At 56.1% G+C, this 19,723-nt stretch overlaps 1 protein-coding gene across 2 annotated transcripts; it reads left to right on the top strand.

The window, feature by feature from the left end:
- The first annotated feature begins 5,534 nt into the window (after nucleotides 1-5,534).
- DEF8 (differentially expressed in FDCP 8 homolog) lies at nucleotides 5,535-19,393 on the top strand. 2 transcript variants are annotated; one of them, XM_033127972.1, is made up of 12 exons: nucleotides 5,535-5,614; nucleotides 9,275-9,408; nucleotides 10,119-10,210; nucleotides 11,455-11,604; nucleotides 12,472-12,613; nucleotides 13,796-13,960; nucleotides 14,565-14,692; nucleotides 14,840-14,953; nucleotides 15,679-15,759; nucleotides 16,721-16,861; nucleotides 16,984-17,093; nucleotides 18,000-19,393. In XM_033127972.1, the coding sequence occupies exons 2-12, from the start codon at nucleotides 9,285-9,287 to the stop codon at nucleotides 18,100-18,102; spliced, it is 1,350 nt and encodes a 449-aa protein (XP_032983863.1). In that variant the 5' UTR covers nucleotides 5,535-5,614; nucleotides 9,275-9,284; the 3' UTR covers nucleotides 18,103-19,393. The 2 variants fall into 2 exon arrangements, with proteins under 2 accessions (XP_032983863.1, XP_032983864.1); XM_033127973.1 differs by lacking the exon at nucleotides 14,840-14,953.
- The last annotated feature ends 330 nt before the right edge of the window (nucleotides 19,394-19,723 follow it).

Genomic DNA, 19,723 nt, shown 5'->3' with positions numbered 1-19,723 from the left:
CCCCTGCCTGATGCTTCAGATTTCTTTTTATTCAGGAAAGTTGGGCCCAGAAGGATAACGAGGGGCAGACAGGGAGCCCCGGTTGGTGGCTGGGCCAGGCTTGTGCGTGGAGCCTGCAGAGGTCCCAAAGCAGAGCATCTGAGCAGCTCCTGGAAATGAGGAGCAGGGCTCCTGGCAGGGGGGCGGAGAGAAAAATGGGCCTTGCCTCATGAAGCATTATCTCAGAAGCCCAGGCCGGGCTCCCCCGTGACTTGGGAACAATCCCTAGTCTCCTTCAGGGTGACGAACATTCCAGCGTTTTCCTCCGGCTTATCTGTGTTGGATGTTACAGGCAGGAAGTCCAAGACCCATTTGGGAGGTAGGAAGGGGGCCTTGGAGCACTACCCGGAAACACGTGGTGTGTTGGGGGGCTGGGACTTGGGCCCTGGGAAAGGGCGGGCAGAGTCAACGCATTGTGGCCACAGCACCCAGACACAGGCTGGCATGGAGCGCTGTGCTGGCCTGTGAGCCCCCTGGTGGTCATTTCCTGTGGCTGCAGGGCACCAGGTGTCTGGCTGCATGGGCGCCTGGAAGCAGCTAACCTGGCCACCTACTTCCTTCTACAGAGAACGAAGTGGGAGCCCAGAGAGGTGGAGAGCCCGGGTCCCACGCGAGCATGCAGAGGGCTACACTGGGCCCAGACCCCGCTCCGCTTGGCTACCCCACACCCCACCCTGGAAGCCAGGGGTGTCCTCAAGCCTAGCTCCCCTAGGACACCCCAGTGCCTCACCCCTCTATGGATGTCTGTGCAGAAGAGGGGTCAGGGGACTGAGGGCCAGGAAGGGCCAAGGTTTGGGCTTTGGCCCCCACAACGGAGAAGCGCATCCTGGGACTGACGCTCGTGGGCGCCTTCTCTGCGGCAGGCCTGTGCTGAGCGCCTCACACCCGCTCACCACCTCACACACGAGACAGCTGAATTCCAATGCGTGTGGCAGTTGAGGCCACATGGCAGGTGGAGATGGAGCCCTCACCACCACAAGACTGAAGGGTGCTGGACAGCCGCAGGGTTCCAACGCCACGTCCACACAGCTCGGCAGGGCTGCCAGTCTCCACAGAGTTGGGGGACAGGGAGTGTCCACAGCTCAGATTCTTAAAGGGTTCTGTCCCCAAAAAAGTTGGGACACCTGGCCAGTGTTGACAAAGGTCTGCCCGTGTCCTGACACCCACAGGTGCTCCTGCTGGGCCCAGGTCCACTGCTTCACTGGGCCTCTCCTAAGGGCTGGACACACATACCTCATTTACCCGTCACATTATTGTCCACACTTCTCAGCAAAGAAACGGAGGCTCAGAGAAGCGAGGGCATGTGCCATCTGGCGAGTGGCAGAGCCAGCCGTCTGGCCCAAGGTCGTGTTCCTCTGCACTTTGCTTAAAATGGCCTCAAATCACATTTTCCTCCTGAGCACCTGAGCCCACAAGGACCTCATCTTTGCTCAGATGCACCCAGCCTCCTTGGGCCACTCTGCCTCAGTGGAGCTGGTGGGTGGGCCAACCCCTCTCCTCCCCTCCCCTAGACCCCCCCCAACTCCAGCACTGCAGTGGGAGTTGAAGGCACAGGAACTGGCATTTCCCGTCTGCTGCTCTCCAGAGTTCCTCTCCAGTGGGGGGGCCTCACCCCTTCATTTCCAGCCCTCCCCCCTCCTTCAGCTGGTTCCTTCCAGGAGCCTCCATCTCCTTAGGAGTAATTTAGCACTCACTCCGCACTCCTGCTCCGCAGACACTGTGGAACAGCCCTGCACCCTGCGTGGATTCCTGACCCACAACCGCCCACCCTGAGCTGATGGAACAGCTGCTGCTTTATGCTACTGAATTTCTGAGGGCTTTGTTATGCAGCAACAGGGATCAGAAAGACACATGGACACCCGCTAGACGAGCACGTGGCTGTAAGTGTCAGCTCTTCCAGGGTTCTGCTGTTATTAGTGACAGGGCTTTGTTTGCAGAACACATGGGCAGGGGAGCCAGCTCAATGGCTACTCACCCTTTCAGAATCTTCTAGAAGAGCCAGGCACCATCCAGTGTGGTTGACCCTATTGGGTGGTGTTTTGGGCCAGCCACCTCACTGACTGTTCTGCCCTCACATCCACCTGTCCATTTCATTCTGGGTAAAGGGCCCAGGGCATCCAGATGTGAACACCCTCCAGCCTCAACCCCCCCTGCGCCCTCTGACCAGCTGGCATGCAGGGGATCTTCAGGGGCAAGGTTATGACCTCAAGCCCAGGGGTGGTGCTGCCAGAGCAAATACAACATGCACAGTCGAAATGGAATTTCAGATCAACACTGATCAATGTTCTACTTGTAGTCATGTTAATATTAGGCAATTGTTCATTAATTGCTAGACCAATAATCCCAGACTGGGACCCCCCCCCCCCAGCAGCACTGCAGCTAGACCTATCCTGGGGGCAGATGGTCTTGAGCTCTTCACTCCATCCACGGATGCTTACAAATAAAGAAACTGAGGCACGAAGACAAGCTGTCAGTGGCAGAGCCATGGTTTGAATGGAGGAGATTGGGGGCCAAATCACTACTGTGCCCACCACCCCTGGGGACATTGGCCTGAGAAGGGGGACGGTGAGAGAGTTGAAAGGAGATAACCCTCAACTCTGCTCCTCCCCATGTGGCCAAGTCACACCCCCTCTCAAGGGCACTTTCCCCAGCTGCAAAGAACAAGTCACTGCTTGTATTTTAGGAGTTGAATTCCATATAGGTTCATTTGAAAGAGCACACACATAGTGGGTAAAGCCCAGCCTACAGAGACACCAGATGCCGCTGTCACTGCCCCCAGACTGTCCATGGAGTGGGGTGCGGTCCTCCCCAAAACAGGACGAGACAGGGTTACCTGGCATTCAGAGGAATGGAGGCGTGAAGCAAAACTGAGATGAAGTCGCACCCCCACGGGCTGGGGGTAAGATTCACCTCAGACCTGGAGTTGGAAGCTGTCCAGGACACCGTTTCTGGGGGAACTACAGAGTGAAAACAGATGTGGGGCATCGGCGTAGAAACCCCTACCTGAAACACACTTTCTGTGGGTCAAGTGACCACGTGACTCAGACACTCCTGGCAGGAGCCAGACACCCATTGCCACTAGTATGGTTGCAAACAGTGTTTCTCACAGTCTTTGAGGTTCAAAACCAGGCTTCTCACCATTGCACTTGCTGTGGACTGAATGTTTCTGTCCCCACCCCCAAATCACATGTCAAATCCTAGCCCTCAGTGTGATGGCATTAGGACCCGATGAGGTCAGGCAGATTGCGGCCCTCATGAGAAACCCAGAGAGCTCCCTCACCCCTTCCACCAGCCACATGAGGACACAAGGAGAAAACTGCCTTCTGGAACCCAGAAAGGGGGCCCTCACCAGCACCGACCATGCTGGCAACGTGATCTCGGTCTTCCAGCCTCCACAGCTGGAGAAATCGATTTCTGTTGTTTATATCTCCCAGTCTGTGGCATTTTGTTGTAGCCACCCACCCGAGCAGACTCAGAGGGCTCCCTCGATGCTAATTTACAAAAGCCATTTTCACGGGCTCACCACACGTGGTCTGTGATTGGTGCTCACCTGAGGTGCTGCTATCACTGCTCCTGACAGCATATTCAGAAGCAGCATCATTTGAACCCACTCTCCATCTGGACAAACAGAGGCAAACACTGGAAACAGCCCAGATGTTCATCAATGGGTAAAACCAACTGTGGTCCCTCCACACACGGAATGAACTCCTGACACCTGCTACAAAACTGATGAGTCTCAAAATAATTATGCTGCATGAGAGAAGCCAGTGAAAATGAAGAGTACAGGATAAGAAAGAGCACATCCACTACTAGAAAATTCTAGAAATGCCACTAATGACAGAGCAGCTTGGTGGTTGCCAGGGGATAGAGGTGGGGGCAAGGGAGGGGGTTGTGAAAGGGCACAAGGAAACATTTGCGGATGGTGGACAGGTTTGCCACCTCGGGCATGGTCACCGCTCGGCTCCTCAGGTGTGTGCACTGCCCGCCCTCCCCAGGCTGCATGCTTGTACACGTGCAGTGCATTGTACGTCCATTATCCCTCAGTAAAGCTGTCAAGAAAAAAGAAATTTCCCATGGCTCCTATCTCACCACAAATCAAAGCCACATGCTCACAAATGGCCCGCCGCCTCTCCCATCTCTGGTCTTCTCCTCTCACTTCCCCTTCCACCGAACTCAGGCCACACTGACCTGCTTTCTGTTTCGCAGGCTCTTTAGGTTCCTAGGGGCCTTTGCACGGTGACTTCCTTCTGGAGGATTTTCCCCAGCTCTTCTGTGGTTCTTTCTTTCTGACCTTTGCGTCTGGCTCCAGCACGGTGTCCTCCTCCCCTGACCGTGTCCACTACCTTGTCACCCTGCATATTTCCTGCTTAGTGCTCGTTACGTCTCTTATTACTTAGCACCTTTGCTTAGAGTCTCTCTGGCTCTTTGAGTGCTGAGACCTTGTCTGTCTTCTCACCGCTGTCACAGTACCTCAGCCAAGGTGTGGGTCAGCCGACACTGATCCAGCTCACCAACTGGTTGTGAACACTCGTTTGTGCAGAGGGCCACCTGCAAGGGCCTTCTTCCTCTCAGGGCAGCCTCCCTCCGGTACTCTTCCCTTCTCAGTTCCCGGACTTAATCACCAGAAACAGTTTCTGAGAGCCCAGACACAGCTGTGCCTAGTAACCAGTCTTGGCCCTAGACAGTGAGAAAGCAAACAAAACCCCTGCTGCAGCCCTTAGCTTCTGGTGGGTCTGGGGCTCAGGGTGGTGGTGGAGACAGACAACAGGAAGGTAAAAAAAATGTGTATGACAGTGATGAGAGCTATAGAGAGAAATAAAACAGTAACGTGTCGGAAGTTTAGCAACCCTTCAAACACAGGCTTCTCCAACACCCCACACCATCCTCCACAGAGCAGCCCAGACCTCACTGAGCCTGTCTCCTCCTCTGGGGAGGGGGTAGAAGGACAGCGCCTTCCCCCCTCCTTCTCCAGATGTGAACACCACAGGGTCGTGCAGGTGGAAGTGAGTGGGGAGAACCGGCAACTGCTGCTGGCCAGCTGATTCCCTCTTTCTTTTTTCCCCCTTCAACCACGGGTTTAAAAAAATTGAATACCACTTTTTTTAAATTTTATTGGGGAATATTGGAGAACAGTGTGTTTCTGCAGGGCCCATCACCTCCAAGTCATCCTTCAATCTAGTTGTGGAGGGTGCAGCTCACTGGCCCATCTGGGACTCGAACCGGAAACCCGGTTGTTCAGGAGTCGCACTCTATAAACAATTGAGCCACCCGTCCGCCCGGATTTTTTTTTTTTTAATGTATAGTGGATTCGGTTTAAACCAGGATTTTCATGATTACGGAAAGTCTAGGAAATGAAGCCCCCCTCCTCCCATGCCATCTTGCACAGACGAGTTGAATTGTCACCCATTTCCCAGAGGGGGACATGGAGGCCGCGAGGGACGCGGCGCGCAGACTCGGGGCCCCCGCGTGTCATGAGCCTCCGGGCCGCAGGCGGCAGCAGCGGGCGGCGCGGCGGGACACAATGTAGCAAGGGCGGCGGAGCCGCTTACAATGTAGCGAGGGCGGCGGCGGTCAGGTGAGCCGGGAAGGGGGAGTCCAGGCGGGCCCATGAGGGGCGGCGGGGGGGTGGGCGTTCTGGGGGTGGACGGAACCGGGGCTCCCGGCCCTCGGGTGCCCACCCACTCGGCCTACCGCACCCCGGAGCTCGGGAGCCCCCTTTCCCCACGCGGACACCGAGGGCGCAGAGGGTGAGGGACCTGCCTGAGGCCCCCCCGCCCGCGCCAGAGGAGGGTTCAGATCCGCTGGGTTGGGACGCCCACCCTTCGGTCTTCACCTAGGGGCTCAGGGGATATTGGTGACCTCAACTGTCCCCCACCCCGCTCCGGCAGGGTTTAGCACACCAGACGTAGTATGGCCCCCAGGTGACACTGTCACTGCTTCCAGCCATCAACACGCACTGTCTGTGGGATTCGTGAGGCCCTTGGGGACCCCTTTGGCTGTGCTGCTATGCCGCTCTGAGCCTCAGTTTCCTCACCTATGAAATGGGTGGAGTGGTGGAAGAGACCTGCCTCAGTATGGGCTGGTTAGTGAGGGTCCCCAGAGTGTATATCTGTTGCCACTGTGGATGAAGGTGAGGGAGGTACCGTTTGAGGGTGGCTGGTAGTGGCTACCCTGCCAGGATTCAGTGGCAAACAGCCCTTAAAGGGACAGTAACCCTCGTCCTCTCCAGGAAGGATTCAGGGGACCTCCGATGGTGGCTGGGGTGATAACAGGACCTCTTGGTGACTCTGAGGGAAATATGATTCTCTAACTTGGCAGGAGGGAAAGTGAGGCTGAGAGAGATCAAGGGACCCTACTCATTCATCCAGGGCCCCTGTGCCAGGCTTGGGGCTGGCACTGCCTATAAGGAGGTAAATTTAAGCTTTTTCCAGGGGAGCTTGCAGCCCAGAGGAGAGCTGCTGGGAAGAGCCGAGGTGTTCCTGCCTTTAAGCTACTCTGGTCATATTTTGTAAATGCTGGGAGGTTTCCAGGGAGAGAACCCTGGGGTGGGGCTGGTTGTCACGTGATGACAGTGACAGTTTGCCTAGTAGCAACTCTGGGCAATGGGCCCACTGCCACATACAAGTACTTAGTCCTTTCACCTACCCAGGAGGTAGGCATTCTCCCTTACTTCTGGGCAAGAAAATGGGCTCACTTAGCTCATCACTGGGAAAGCCAGAGTGTAAACCAATGCGGTCTGATTCTTAATAATAATAGTGACAATAACAATAAGTTGTTCCCGATATTTATTGGATGCTTACCATGTGCTGGCCGGGGTGCTCAGAACTTTGCATAACAAATTTAATCTTAGCAATAACCCTATACAGTGGGTGCTGTTATTACCCCCTTTGAGACATGAGAAACCTAAAGCAAAGGAAGGGTCAGGCATTTGCCCAAGCTAGGAGCCTACAGAGCTGGCATTTGAATAGGGCCAATTCATCTTATTACCACAAGGCTGTTGGAGTGATCAGTCAGGATCTGTTTTTGTTGCAAGAGACAGAAATCCCCCTCCCAATAACAGTGGTTTAAAAAGAAGTTTGTTTCTGTCTCATTTGAATGAAACCCAGGGGTGAACAGCTCAGGGCTTCTATGTCACAAACCAAGGTGGCTGCTCCAGCTCCACCCATTACATCTGAATCCCAGACTGCAAGAGGCAGAAAGAGGTGAAGAGGGAGGGGCAGCCCCTCCTTTTAAGAACAATTCCCAGAAAGTCTTTGGGAGACTTCTGTGTACATCTCAATGCTCAGAACATGGTCATATGACCACATTTAGCCGCAGGGAAGCTGGGAAGTCATGTGATAAGCTCAAAGTCAAGGTTCCCCACTGTCAAAGGAAAACCAGACCTGGATAGTTGTTAAAACAGTAAATACAGGTTTTACTCAGGACAATTGCGATAGGGGAAAAGAGACCTCTGGGTAGAACTGAGCTCAATTCTGAACACAGCCTGGGCCAATGGGATCTATAACCAAGGAGCAATTTGGATCGATGGATGGAAAATCGCTAAAAGGAGACATCAAGGGTGAGGGGGGTTCTGGCTAAACTGACCTAAGGGGATCTCTGCTGAAGCCAGGCCAGCATGATCAGACATCTGGGGTGGGGGAAGGAATGAGGAACCCAATCAGATATGACTGTGACCAGATATCAGGGTAGGGGACTCTTGCTAAACTGACTTAGCAGGATTTTTGCTAAAACTGGATTTTAAAAGGAAGGGCACAGATGGGCTTAGGAGAAGGTTCAGGAGCTTGAGTGAAGTCTGGGTGACCAAAGAACCTTTCTCACCACTCAAGAAGAAGGGGTGAGTGAATCCCAAGACAGCTGGATCTCTCCTGTACTACGGTGCTTCCTAGGCCACTCTGGCCCCTGCCATCTGGTGGAACACTGGGCATCAGGGCCCAGCCACCCTGCATGAGCTGCCCATAGCCAATAGGTAATAAGAGAGGAGGCTTGAGCCCATGGCACCTGTGACCTCCCCAATCTTGACCTGGGGGCCACCAATCAATGGGTGCTAGTTTCTACTAGACTGGAACTCTCAACCCACATTCCCACCACAGAGGCCAAACAGGCAGAACAGGTCCCACCAGAGATGTGGGAGTTCCTGGCCCAGATGTAGGACAGCCAGCACTGGGCGCAGGTGGGAGTGATCCTGGGCTCAGTTCTCTTTCCTGGGAGGGAGCAGATAGGAGTCATAGGATTGTCTTTTATAATTACGAATTATTTAAGCCTATAGATGGGTGTAGAGAAAGCAAAACCAACACCCAGGCATGTACTCCAAAGCTTTAAAAAAAAAAGTCTCTGCGACTTCCTTCGAACTCATCTCACTCTGGAGGCAGAGGCTAAGGCCCAGCTAGTTAGGTGTGGGGACCTGGGACGTACACTCCTACCTCAACCAAAGCCCCCTCCTCTGCCAGGAGCCATTGCCCTGTGTGTGCCAGTATGCTGAGCTCTAGGGAGGGAAAAGCAGTGCCAGGTGGTGAACTGGGCACTTCCTGTCTGTTGCCTGGGACCCCTGATTGGCCTCAGGGAGCATCAGCGGGAACCCAGGCCAGTGAGGTGCCGGCAGGACATGGAGCTCCATGGGGCCCTGGAAAGGTGGGCCCTGCCCACGGCCACACCGCAGGTGGCAGAGAAGGCCTGGGCCCTGGCAGAAGCTCCAGCACTGTGCCCTCGGATGGTCGTCACTGACTGTTACACTCAGGGCTGTGGTTTCGGGGTGTGCTGACGAGAAAGGAGAGCCTTGGTTGGGGGGCCAGGAGTGAGGAAGTGAGTCCTGGGAGGCGAGTGTCAGGGGGACGGTCAAGCCTTTCCCTCTGTGGACAGCAAGATCATGGCTGGACTGCAGCTGCAGGAGGCCTCTGTGGCCACAGGACCCTGGGCTGGGAGGCAGGAGCTTGGGGCCCAGACCATCTCTCTGGGCACCCTTGCATAGGTCAAGTCCTTCTCCTAGCCTCACTTGTCCCATCTGCATAGTAGGACTACGCTGAATGCCATTGCTCCTACTGAGGGGTACCACCAGTGGGGGCCTGCATGAGGGGACTGAGACGGTGGCCATGGTGTGGCGGTGCTCCACCCAGACCCTTCCGGGGGGTGAGAGGCCAGGCATCCCCTCTGAGAGCACAGAAATGCAGGGAGGGTGTGAGGTGCAGGGAGTCTGGGAGCTGGATGCTCACCTCTGCCCCTGCCCCGCCCCACCCCGCAGGTGGGGTGCTATGGAATATGATGAGAAGCTGGCCAGGTTCCGGCAGGCCCACCTCAACCCGTTCAACAAGCAGCTGGGACCAAGGCGGCATGAGCAGGGGGCTGCTGAGGAGGCCCCTGACGTTGCTTCTGAAGGTGGGTGGCAGGGGAAGCCTGTGTGGGTGATCTGACCCCTACTCGGGCCCCCTCCCTCTCTAGCGGTTTCTCCTGTGGAGGTGCCGGCTTTCCAACAGAGCTGGGCACTGTACTGGTGCTTCCTTTTCTGCACGGCACAAATCACTTTCCACCTGTTCTGCAGTTTACTTACTTCGGCCCCCTTATTAGAATGAATGCTCCAGAGGGCAGGGATTTGTGACTGTCTTGTCACTACTGTGGCCCAGGGCCCACTTGAGCAGGTACTCCTTCAGGGAACACTTAGGGGGCGAGCTGAGAGCGGAGAGCTGGGGGATGGAGCACCTGCGAGGGTAGGAGCTGCCAGACGGCAGGTGGAGTCCGCATGGTACTCGGCTCTGTGGTGCAGCCCTCCATACTTTTCTGGAATCCATGTATGCACGCATGCACAGGTGTTTGCTTAGGCACTGGGATGTTTCTGTCACACTGGTTTTTTAGCGCCAGGGGTGTTTTCTGTGTCACCTTTTTGAATGGCTCTTTCTTATCTGCACAAGGCTGCAGATTCCTTTGCAAACAGGGCAGATGCCAGGGCAGGGCCAGGCTCCCCTCAGCACCTCCTGTGGGCTCCCCAAATCCCCGAGGGCCCTTTCTGCTCTCAGTGTCCCTCACCCCCTCCTGGGGGTAAGGCAGACTGACTTTTCTCTTTCTGTTGCCCTCCACCCACCTCATGCTAGAGGCCTTACCGGAGCCACCCCCTGAGGACTTCCACTGCGCAGAGCGAGTGATGGATCTCGGGCTGTCCGAGGACCACTTCTCCCGCCCCGTGGTAAGGTTCAGGCTCTGGGGGGACACTGGGGAGCACCCAAGGTGTGGGGAGCCAGCCATCCTCATCACCACCCCCACATTGGGCTGGTGGAGACGTGCCGGACCTGAGGTTCACGAGCCGGCTGTTCTCATGCAGGGCTGCTCCTCCCCCTGCACTCCAGGCTTTTGTGACACAGATGTGAGGCTCACCCCTGTGGGGTCCTAGGGAACCCTGCAGACAATCCTCAGGGCGAGGGTAAAGGAGGGGCAGAGAAGCCCCATGCCCACCACCCACCACCACTCAGCTTGGCTGGGCCATGCTTGTCTGTTCTGTATTTTGTTCCATGGAAACCGTATTTAAATAAATAAATGAATGAATGGGCTTTGATGAATTTAAACAAAAACTTTGAAAATCTTTTAGTTTAATGCAAACTGCCTCTAACTTTTATTTGAGAGAAACGTTATAGTAACATTCAAATGTAACTTAAATAAAAAAGATTCCCCCCAAAGCACCAAGTTCTAATCTACTTTTCATCTTGTATGTGGCCTTAAAGCTTTGCAGGTACAGATATATATTTCATTTGCGTTTCGTATCTTTATTGTACCATTTTTGAGGCCCTCCTATGTGCTGCTCACCGACCTCTAAGAGGAGAGGTCTAGCCTCCTTGCCTGGTCTCCTGGAGCCCAGGATGTCTCCTGAGAACAGCCACATTCCTTCCTGGGCCCCTGCTCCCCAGCTTAGACCTGAGCCTGTCTTCCTTCCCCAGTGGCAGTGGAGTCCTGAGTCCAGGACTTTGCTGGGCCCCGACGCTGGGTTGCTGTGAGATGCTGGGGTGGGAGGTAGGTGGGTGCCTGTGGTGATTCTGGGCTTGGTGATTAAGCAGGAGGCCACTTCCTCTCCATCGTAATAGGCAAGTGTCATTTCCCCAGCTTTCATCCAAGAGGAAGCTCCGTAGAGGTAAGCAAAATAGCATAGCCAGAAAAGCAATTGCGTTTCTAAAAGAAGGAAGTTGTGTTTTGAAAAACCTCCTTGATTAGGTCTTCAGAGGCCTGTGGGTAGACAGGTCCAGCTGGGGGGCAGGTGGTGTGGGGTGGCTCCTACTCGCGCTGCTAACTTCTCTGGGCCGTGAACGAGTTCTTCATCCCTTCTGGGCAAGCAGAGGTGGGAGGTCTGTTCTGAGCCTAACCATCCATGAGGACGGGGCCTGGCCTGACAGGAGAGTAGAGGGGCGGGCATCTGACTCGTGTGACCGCCCCCACCCCCAGGGTCTGTTCCTGGCCTCTGACATCCAGCAACTGCGGCAGGCGATCGAGCAGTGCAAGCAGGTGATTCTGGAGCTGCCTGAGCACTCAGAGAGGCAGAAGGATGCTGTAGTGAGACTCATCCACCTGCGACTAAAGTTCCAGGAGCTGAAGGTGGGTGCTGGCCCGGCGCTCTGGGGAGGGCGCTGGCCCGGCGCTCCGGGGAGGGCGCCGGGGCTGACTGGCTGAGGCAGAAGCTGCCCAGAAAGGCAGGGAGAGACATGGGCTCTGCCAGTCCACGTGCAGATGATTTCTCCGTCAGTCTGAACTTCACTGGCCAGTCCTGGGTCACGTGCTCACCCACTGGAGCAAGTGGGTGAGGTTAGGTTCACCTTGAACCACATGACTCAGGATTGGTTCCTGAAGGTGACCACAATGGGGGTAGTGGGTCTTGGAGGCCAGAAACCACAGGCGTCCATAACGTCCTCAAGAGTGTGCACTCTGGCCTGGCTGCCACCGTCTGTGGGAATGTAGAAAGTGGAATGCTCTTTAGGATGTAGGTAAGGCTGTGGTAAGAAAGACACTCAAAAGACAGTGGCTTAAAGGAATGAGATGTGTAATTTTACTCATGTAGAAATGCCATAGGTGGTCCAGGGCCCATAAGGCAGCTAATGGTGTTGGGAACCTCAGGTCCTCCTTTTTTGTTGCTCTGTCAGTCCCTGGGGGAATCCAAGAGAGCCCTAGTGCACATCTGGGTCTGCATTGAGCCAGCAGGCAAACAGGCAGGAAGGGCAGAGCAGGTCATGTCACCCTGCTCCCACGCCCTCACAGGGCTGCGCCTAAGTGCCTGGGGCTGGGAAGGTAGTCTGCAGTCTGGGTGTCCAGGCTGGCTCTCACTGCAGCATTCTGCTGCTAAAGAGAAGGGGGTGTGACTTCGGGGCAGACTCACAACTCTGCTGCAAATGGTGCCTGGAAGAAACAAGTCGAGGGGCTCCTGTGAAGCCCGGCTCCCCTGGGGCCCCTCCCTGGGCCTCTTTCCAGGACCCCAATGAAGATGAGCCCAACATCCGAGTCCTTCTGGAGCACCGCTTCTACAAGGAGAAGAGCAAGAGTGTGAAGCAGACCTGTGACAAATGTAACGCCATCATCTGGGGGCTCATTCAGACCTGGTACACCTGCACAGGTGAGCCAACATCAGACCGGCTACTCTACATGGGCCGGTGCGTCCCAGGGAAGGGTAGAGACCCTGCAGGTCTGCTGCCACGTCTGCATTGTGTGCAGTTGAATTCTCTACAGTGTCTTTGGGACTCACTGAGCCCTGGGCATGCTGGGATACGCAAGGGATGAAACTCCCACCCCTGCCTTCACTGGGCTCACAGCCACACCCGTGCTTTTAGTATGGGGCCACTAGCCACACGTGGCTCTTCAAACTTAAATTTAATAAATGTTTAATTTCTCAGCTGTATTCTCCACGTCACAAGTGCTCAGTAGACGCATGTGGGCACTACAGGGAGAATATTTTCATCATTACACAAAATTCCATTGCATGGTGCTATTCTGGATGAGAAATCACTAAGTAAGTGATATGGTGTGTTAGGCAGTATAGTACAGTGAAGAAGAATAAGGAAAGGGAATAGCATGTGTCGAGGACTCGGGTGGGTGTGACCTCAGGGTGGAATGAAAAGGCATCAGCTGACATTTCGGCCGAAACTTGGAGGTCAGGGCGCAAGCCAGGTGTCATCTGTGCAGGAAGGTTCCTGTGGGGAGGGGTGTGTGGCGTCTTCAACGAGGAGCAAGAGCAGCAGAGCTGGAGCATTGCGTCTAAGAGGGGAGGTGGCTGAGGGGGCTCCCAGGCTGCTGGGGCTTGGGGGGTACTGCACACACCCACACACCCAGCTCTGGCTGCTGAGCTGGGCATGGACAGAAGGAGGGCTGCAAAGGTGGAAATGGGGGGATCAGGATGAGGCAGTTGGGGGTGAGAAGTGGCTACTAGCCAAAGACCTATCAGAAGGACTGAAAACGGGGTGCAAGAGAGAGGTGCTAGGATGAGTTCTCGGTTTTTAGTGTCAGCAGAACAGGTGGAGTCGCTGAAGTTTGAGGTGGAATTGATGTGTCTGGGGTGGGTTTGGTCGGCCTGGGTTTGAATGGCTGCTAGGCCCTGGGGCTTTGGAATTCGGAATTCAGGGGCAAGGTCTGCACATGCCTTCAGGGCCAGTGTTGGGGATGGCGACCAAGGGCCTGCAGTGAGAAGCTCTTGGATTGGTCTGGGAATCGGGGTAGAGCCCTCCTGGGGGTCCTGGCAGCTGAAGGTCAGCCTGGGCCACAGGAGGCACATTGTTGCTCCACTTCCCTACCCCCATCCCAGGATGTTATTACCGCTGTCACAGCAAGTGTTTGAACCTCATCTCCAAGCCCTGCGTGCGTTCCAAAGTCAGCCACCAAGCCGAGTACGAGCTCAACATCTGTCCAGAGGCGGGGCTGGACAGCCAGGATTACCGGTGTGCAGAGTGCCGCGCGTCCATCTCTCTGCGTGAGTGCCCAGAAGGAACAGGGCCCACAGCCGTCGGAGGACATGGGGTGAATCCTAGCTATGGCCAGCATGGCTCCTGCAGACGCGTCTCTTTCCTTGGGAAGCGACAAAGGGCTGTTACGGCACTTTGTCACTTCCCACTCAGTACGACTGAGGTTCCAGCCCAGGTCACCTAGCAGTACCACAGGGCTGGGCTTGCACCCAGCCTCCCGTGTCTGGCCATATTGTCATCGAAAGCCCACCAAGACAGGGACTAGGAAAACCACACGGTAGTCATGCACGTGCTGCGTGCGTGTTAGGCCTTCTTCCTAGAGATTTACTGATGTTCGTTCACGGGGTCCCCTCAACAGTCCCCACGGGGCGGTCCTATTGTCCCATTTTACTGATAACCGCAGGCAGCGAGGCACCTGACGCATCTAAAGTGTAGCGGCTGAGAAGAGGCTGAATCAGGTCCTGAAGTGGAACCCCAGGCTCAGCTGGCTCTTTTCCTCACGTGCTGTGGGTACAGCTGGGCTACAGGCCCGCAACACGTGGCATGGAAACCAAGTGGGGGGGCGGGCCCTGAAACGAGCCCCGACTTTTGTAACGACCGCCCCCTCCACAGGGGGCGTGCCCAACGAGGCCCGGCAGTGTGACTACACCGGTCAGTACTACTGCAGCCACTGCCACTGGAATGACCTGGCCGTCATCCCTGCTCGCGTGGTGCACAACTGGGACTTTGAGCCGCGCAAGGTGAGGGAGGGAGGGAGGGTGGGGGCATGACCCCAGGTGGGGCAGGGGAGTGGCACAGAGGAGCCAGAGCCGGTGCAGGCCCGAGGGGGGGGCGTGGCCGGGGGTGGAGGGGTGGTGCTGCAGGTGCCCGCTCCATCATGCCCCCAGGTGTCTCGCTGCAGCATGCGCTACCTGGCGCTGATGGTGTCACGGCCTGTGCTTAGGCTCCGGGCGATCAACCCTCTTCTGTTCAACTACGTGGAAGAGCTGGTGGAAATACGGGTGAGGCGGGTAGGGGGCGCGGCAGAGACGCCGCCTGCCTAGGGCCCCAGGCCCTCCGCGGTCCTCTCCGGATTAAAGACGCTAGAGCCACGTCTAGGCACAGTATGATGTTAGGCCCAGAGGCAATTTTAGATTTTCTAGTACTCACATTAAAAGAGTGAAAAGAGGCAGGAAAAGTTATTTTTAATAATGTATCTTTCCTACATAACCCAACATTTTCAACTTAATCAGTATACATTACTAAGTCATGACATTGCTTTTCTTTTCAATTCCCGGGTATATTCTACACTTAGGGCAGTACTCAGGGCTTACACCTGGCTGGTGGCCACTCTGTTTGCCAAGCCAGCAGGAAGGTAGGGCCTGCGTGACTGTCTCTGGTGAAGTGGTCAGAAGGGATTTGATCCCCCTTAAAGGGGAGGAGACTGAGGCAGAGTCTGTTTACTTATCACTCCCCCGGGCCAGTCAAGGGGAACTGGGGCTCTGCTTCCTGCCCAGACCCGCGTGTGGGGTGGAGCAGCTGAGGATCAGTGAGCCTCAGAGTCCTGCCTGGCCCGGAAGCTGTGGTCTGAACGTCAGTGTTGCTGGAGCACTCGGATCTGGGCCCATCCTGGGGGTGTATAGGTACTGACCCAGCGTGCAAGGTGACGCAGGTTCCTGCGCCACCACATGAAGGGCCCCAGCAGCCGCTGCCCTGGCCTGGGAGTCCACCACCCTCCTGTCCACAGAAGCTGCGTCAGGACATCCTGCTCATGAAGCCGTACTTCGTCACTTGCAAGGAGGCCATGGAAGCACGTCTGCTCCTCCAGGTCAGATCACTGGCCTGGGGGGTGGGGGTGGGGGGTTCTGGGGGGAAGGGCAGGTGAGAAACAGCCAGAGAGACGGGCGTGTCATGCCCAGGTCTTTTTCAGAAAACTTGATGGCTTCTGTGTGTCACACCTCTCATGGAGGGTCTTCCATACTCCGACCCTGGGAACACTAGGTCCATAATAAGCAAACAGGCGTTCTACCCGTAGAAGTGTCCTGTGATCACATCACATGGGAACAGAAGCAAAAACGTCCCTGCTGCCTCTCCGTGAATCTCCAGGCCTGCCTAGGCAGGGCTGACCACGAAATGCTTTCCAAGGGGTACCCATTTATTCACCGAGCGCCTGCTATGGGCAGACACTGTTCTAGTTCTGGGAGCAGTGAACAAAACAAGATCCTGCCCTCATCCCAGACAGTGCCCTTCGGGTGGGGAAGAAAAGAACAATAAGCAGTACATCAGGGTGGTGAGGTCTGTGGACAAGAAAAATCAGGGAAAGGGGTGCGGAATGTTGGGGTAGTAAATGGGGGTCAGGACCCAGAGGAAGTGCAGTGTGCCAGGCGGAGGGGGCTGTGCCAGGCGGAGGTGGGGTGTGCCAGGCGGAGGGAGCCATATTCTAGGAGGAGGGGGGATGTGCTAGGCGGAGGTGGGGTGTGCCAGGCAGAGGAAGTGCGGTGTGCCTGGCGGAGGTGGGGTGTGCCAGGCGGAGGAGGGGTGTGCCAGGCAGAGGTGGGGTGTGCCTGGTGAGCCAGGAGGCCACTGTGGCTGGAGGGACTGTATGGGGCCCACAGTGACACCATCTGAAGTCTGTTGCTTCCATGAGCGCCCCTGGACCCTTAGCCTGGCACCTCTGGGAGTGGGGGTTGGGCAGGCAGGTCAGTGCTGCTCCTAGGTGGGTGTGGTGGAAGGTTGGGCACGGGAGGGGCTTCACGCAGTGCTTGCAGTCATGCTGCTGGGCTCCGCAGCTCCAGGACCGGCAGCACTTTGTGGAGAACGATGAGATGTACTCCATCCAGGATCTGCTAGACGCGCACACGGGCCGCCTGGGCTGCTCGCTCACCGAGACCCACACACTGTTCGCCAAGCACATCAAGCTGGACTGCGAGGTGGGCGCCCCACAGCAGACCGCGCGTCTCTGCTCCCAGCCCTGAGGGCGGGGAGGCCATGTGTCCCTGGCCTCAGGTGCCCTTCAGAGCAGCGCTGACCTGCTCCCCAAATCCACCCGCAGCGGTGCCAGGCCAAGGGTTTCGTATGTGAGCTCTGCAGAGAGGGTGACGTGCTATTCCCCTTCGACAGCCACACATCCGTGTGCAGTGACTGCTCTGCCGTCTTCCACAGGTTGGTGTGGCGTTGACCCCCCTCCCCCACCTCAGGCCAGGTGCGAGGCTCCCTCTACAGGAGAGCGAGAGGGACAGGGAGAAGTTTGGGCTCCGTCTCTGCTGCCTGATTTTCCAAGCCCTTTGCCTTGATGTCTGTGACTAAGCTGAGAGCTCCACTGGCAGCAAGCACCTGTGGCCCTGGGGAGGGGGTGCTGCGGCCCCGCCGGGGGGACCACAGCTGTCCTGCTTCCCCTTCCACCTGCATGGAGGTTCCCCTCCCAGGCTTAGCACAGGCCAGAGGTTCCTAAAGTTTCCAGTTCCCGGCACTTCTAGTGTCTGAGTTTTTTCAAACTTGTCTCAGCTCAGCTAAAAGAAATACCTAACGTTTTGTCTGTGAAGTACTGAGGGCCAAACAACTTGTGCGTGTACAAACTGAAGACCTATTGGATGTTTTGGAAAATAATACACATAAATTGGAAGAAAAGTATATTAAGTATACTAAAAAGTATATTAATTGTGCTCTTTACTAAGCACAATTACTAATAATGTGTGTCTGCCTGCTGGGCCCCGCACAGCTTCTCACACTTGATTCAGATGGGACACCACCACCCCCATTTCTGTCCACACTGAGTTTTGCCTGCCCCTTGCTGTTTGTCATAGCAACAGCTGATGTCATAGGCTTGCAGAGCTGGGACTGCTGAGAAAGGTCTGTAGCAAAACATGTGGAAACTGGGAAGCGCCACACCAGAGGTGCCCAGTGGCAGTCTTGGCAGGCACAGCTGGGCAGACCCTGCTTGGGGGAAATGCCTCGGTTTCTCCAACTGTAGAGGGGGATATTGGGACCTGACTTAGAAAGCTTGTGAAGAATTTTACACGGGTAGAAGTTTACATGCAGAGAGCCCTGACCCTGTCTCCCTGTCCCCAGGGACTGCTACTACGACAACTCCACCACATGTCCCAAGTGTGCCCGGCTTACCTTGCGGAAGCAGTCGCTTTTCCAGGAGCGTGGGACAGACGTGGACGCCTAGAGTGGTGGGCATCGCTCCCGGGCCTGTCTGGCGCCCACCCTACTGATCATTGCCAAAGTCAAGCTGTTTCTTGTGCTCTGGAGACCCCTAGGGTACCCCTGGACCTGTGCCCGCTCCGTCCTCACACACACACCCCCCGCCCCCCCCCGTGCTGGGCCAGAGGGGTATAAGCACCATGAGGACCGTCACCTGCGGTCCTTGTTGGGACTTGGTGCTGTGCCGGCCGTTTCCTGGATGTGCTGCTGTGAGGGCCAGAATGTGCCCCCCACTGCAGGGCTCTGTGGGCAAGGGAGTGGGAAAGGGCTTCTCATCTCCCCCATGGGGCCAAGGCCACCCTGGGAACCATGGAGGGCTTCAGGGGAGTGGCCGACAAGACCCAAGGATGCTAGCTGGAAACACCCAGCCTTGGCCTGAGTTTTCTCTGAATTGGATGGTTTGGGATCTACCTGCAGGCTGCCAACTCCCCTTGTCTCTGTGGGGTCGTCTGGATGTCCCTGGCCAGGGCTCTTTACAATTGTCGCCGAGGTTCTGGAGTAGATTAGGGGTTGCCTGGAGAGAACAGGGATTAGTTGACAGGGCCAGTCCAGCGTTTACAGGTTCATTTTGTACAGCATGGAGGAAAGGGGCCACGGAGCTCAGCCATGGGTGGGCCGGCCACTGCTGCCCTGGCCTAGCCCAGCTTACCCTGGTGCTCCGAACTGGGTGGCTGGGCATCCATCCTGAAGAGGCTGTTCTGCTTCCAGCTGTGCCCCCAGGTGAGGTTCCCAGTTTGGCAAGAGGGTTAGTTACAGTAGGCTTGAGTGGCATTTCTGAAGATGAGATTTGCCCAATGAGGTCTGTGCTGCTGCTGTAGTGTCTGCATGGGACTCGACAGCTTGGAGACCAGCCAGGGGACAGCTGAGGTCAAGTGCTGGGGCCGAAAGCCCATGAAGGAAGACCGAGGTGTGCATGGTCCCGTGCCCCAACAGACAAGGGCCCCCTGCACAGAGGACGAGACTTACAGTCCTTCGGTGGGAGCTGTGGCAGGTCTCCCCATTTGCCAGAACACTCTGTGCTTTAGAGACCCTGCGCCGAGGGAAGGGCACGTGGGAAGAGCACATTTCAGGGTATGGCTGCCCAGTCTTTTTCCTGCCGTGGACTGTGCTTGGATGTCACTTACAGGTGGCGGATGGTGGGCAGAGAACACACCACTGGGGTATCCATCCCCTCTGACTGGGAAGCACAAGAGGAGATGCCTCTGGCACCACAAGGGTCAGCTCAGCTTGCTGGCCAATGTGGGGGTGGCTGAAGGCTGTGTTACAGGGTGGCTTTAGGCTGTGTGCTCTGCCGTGTGTTGGTGTTGAGGTGCGTCAACACTGGGTCCTGGGCCTGCTTCCTCTTCTCTAGAGCTGCCTCACATTTCCATTGTGGGGATATTAGCCATTCTCAGGTTCACTGTGTAATCAACATCACATTGCTCAGTGACAATCCCAGTGCAGAGAAAACGTCAGTATACTGGATGGAGCTGGCTCCCCCGACACCCCTTCCTACCTACCTCTACTGATGAGTCTGATCAGAATCGTGTGGCCTTTCTGAAAGCAGCGCGGTGTAACAAGAACCTATTGGGGGACCAGTTTGCACA

Source organism: Rhinolophus ferrumequinum, chromosome 15, assembly GCF_004115265.2.
Source record: "Rhinolophus ferrumequinum isolate MPI-CBG mRhiFer1 chromosome 15, mRhiFer1_v1.p, whole genome shotgun sequence".
Lineage (NCBI taxonomy): Eukaryota > Metazoa > Chordata > Mammalia > Chiroptera > Rhinolophidae > Rhinolophus > Rhinolophus ferrumequinum.
The sequence above is the reverse complement of the archived record's forward strand: the minus strand, read 5'-3'. Positions and strand labels throughout refer to the sequence as shown.

What these genes read in the sequence shown, in the direction of transcription:
- DEF8 (XM_033127972.1), top strand. Translation starts at nt 9,285, where the DNA reads ATGGAATATGATGAGAAGCTGGCCAGGTTCCGGCAGGCCCACCTCAAC. An exon ending in AAGAGCTGGTGGAAATACGG is followed by an intron (nt 14,954 to 15,678) that starts GTGAGGCGGGTA and finishes TCCTGTCCACAG; the next exon opens with AAGCTGCGTCAGGACATCCT. An exon ending in TGCTCTGCCGTCTTCCACAG is followed by an intron (nt 17,094 to 17,999) that starts GTTGGTGTGGCG and finishes CCCTGTCCCCAG; the next exon opens with GGACTGCTACTACGACAACT.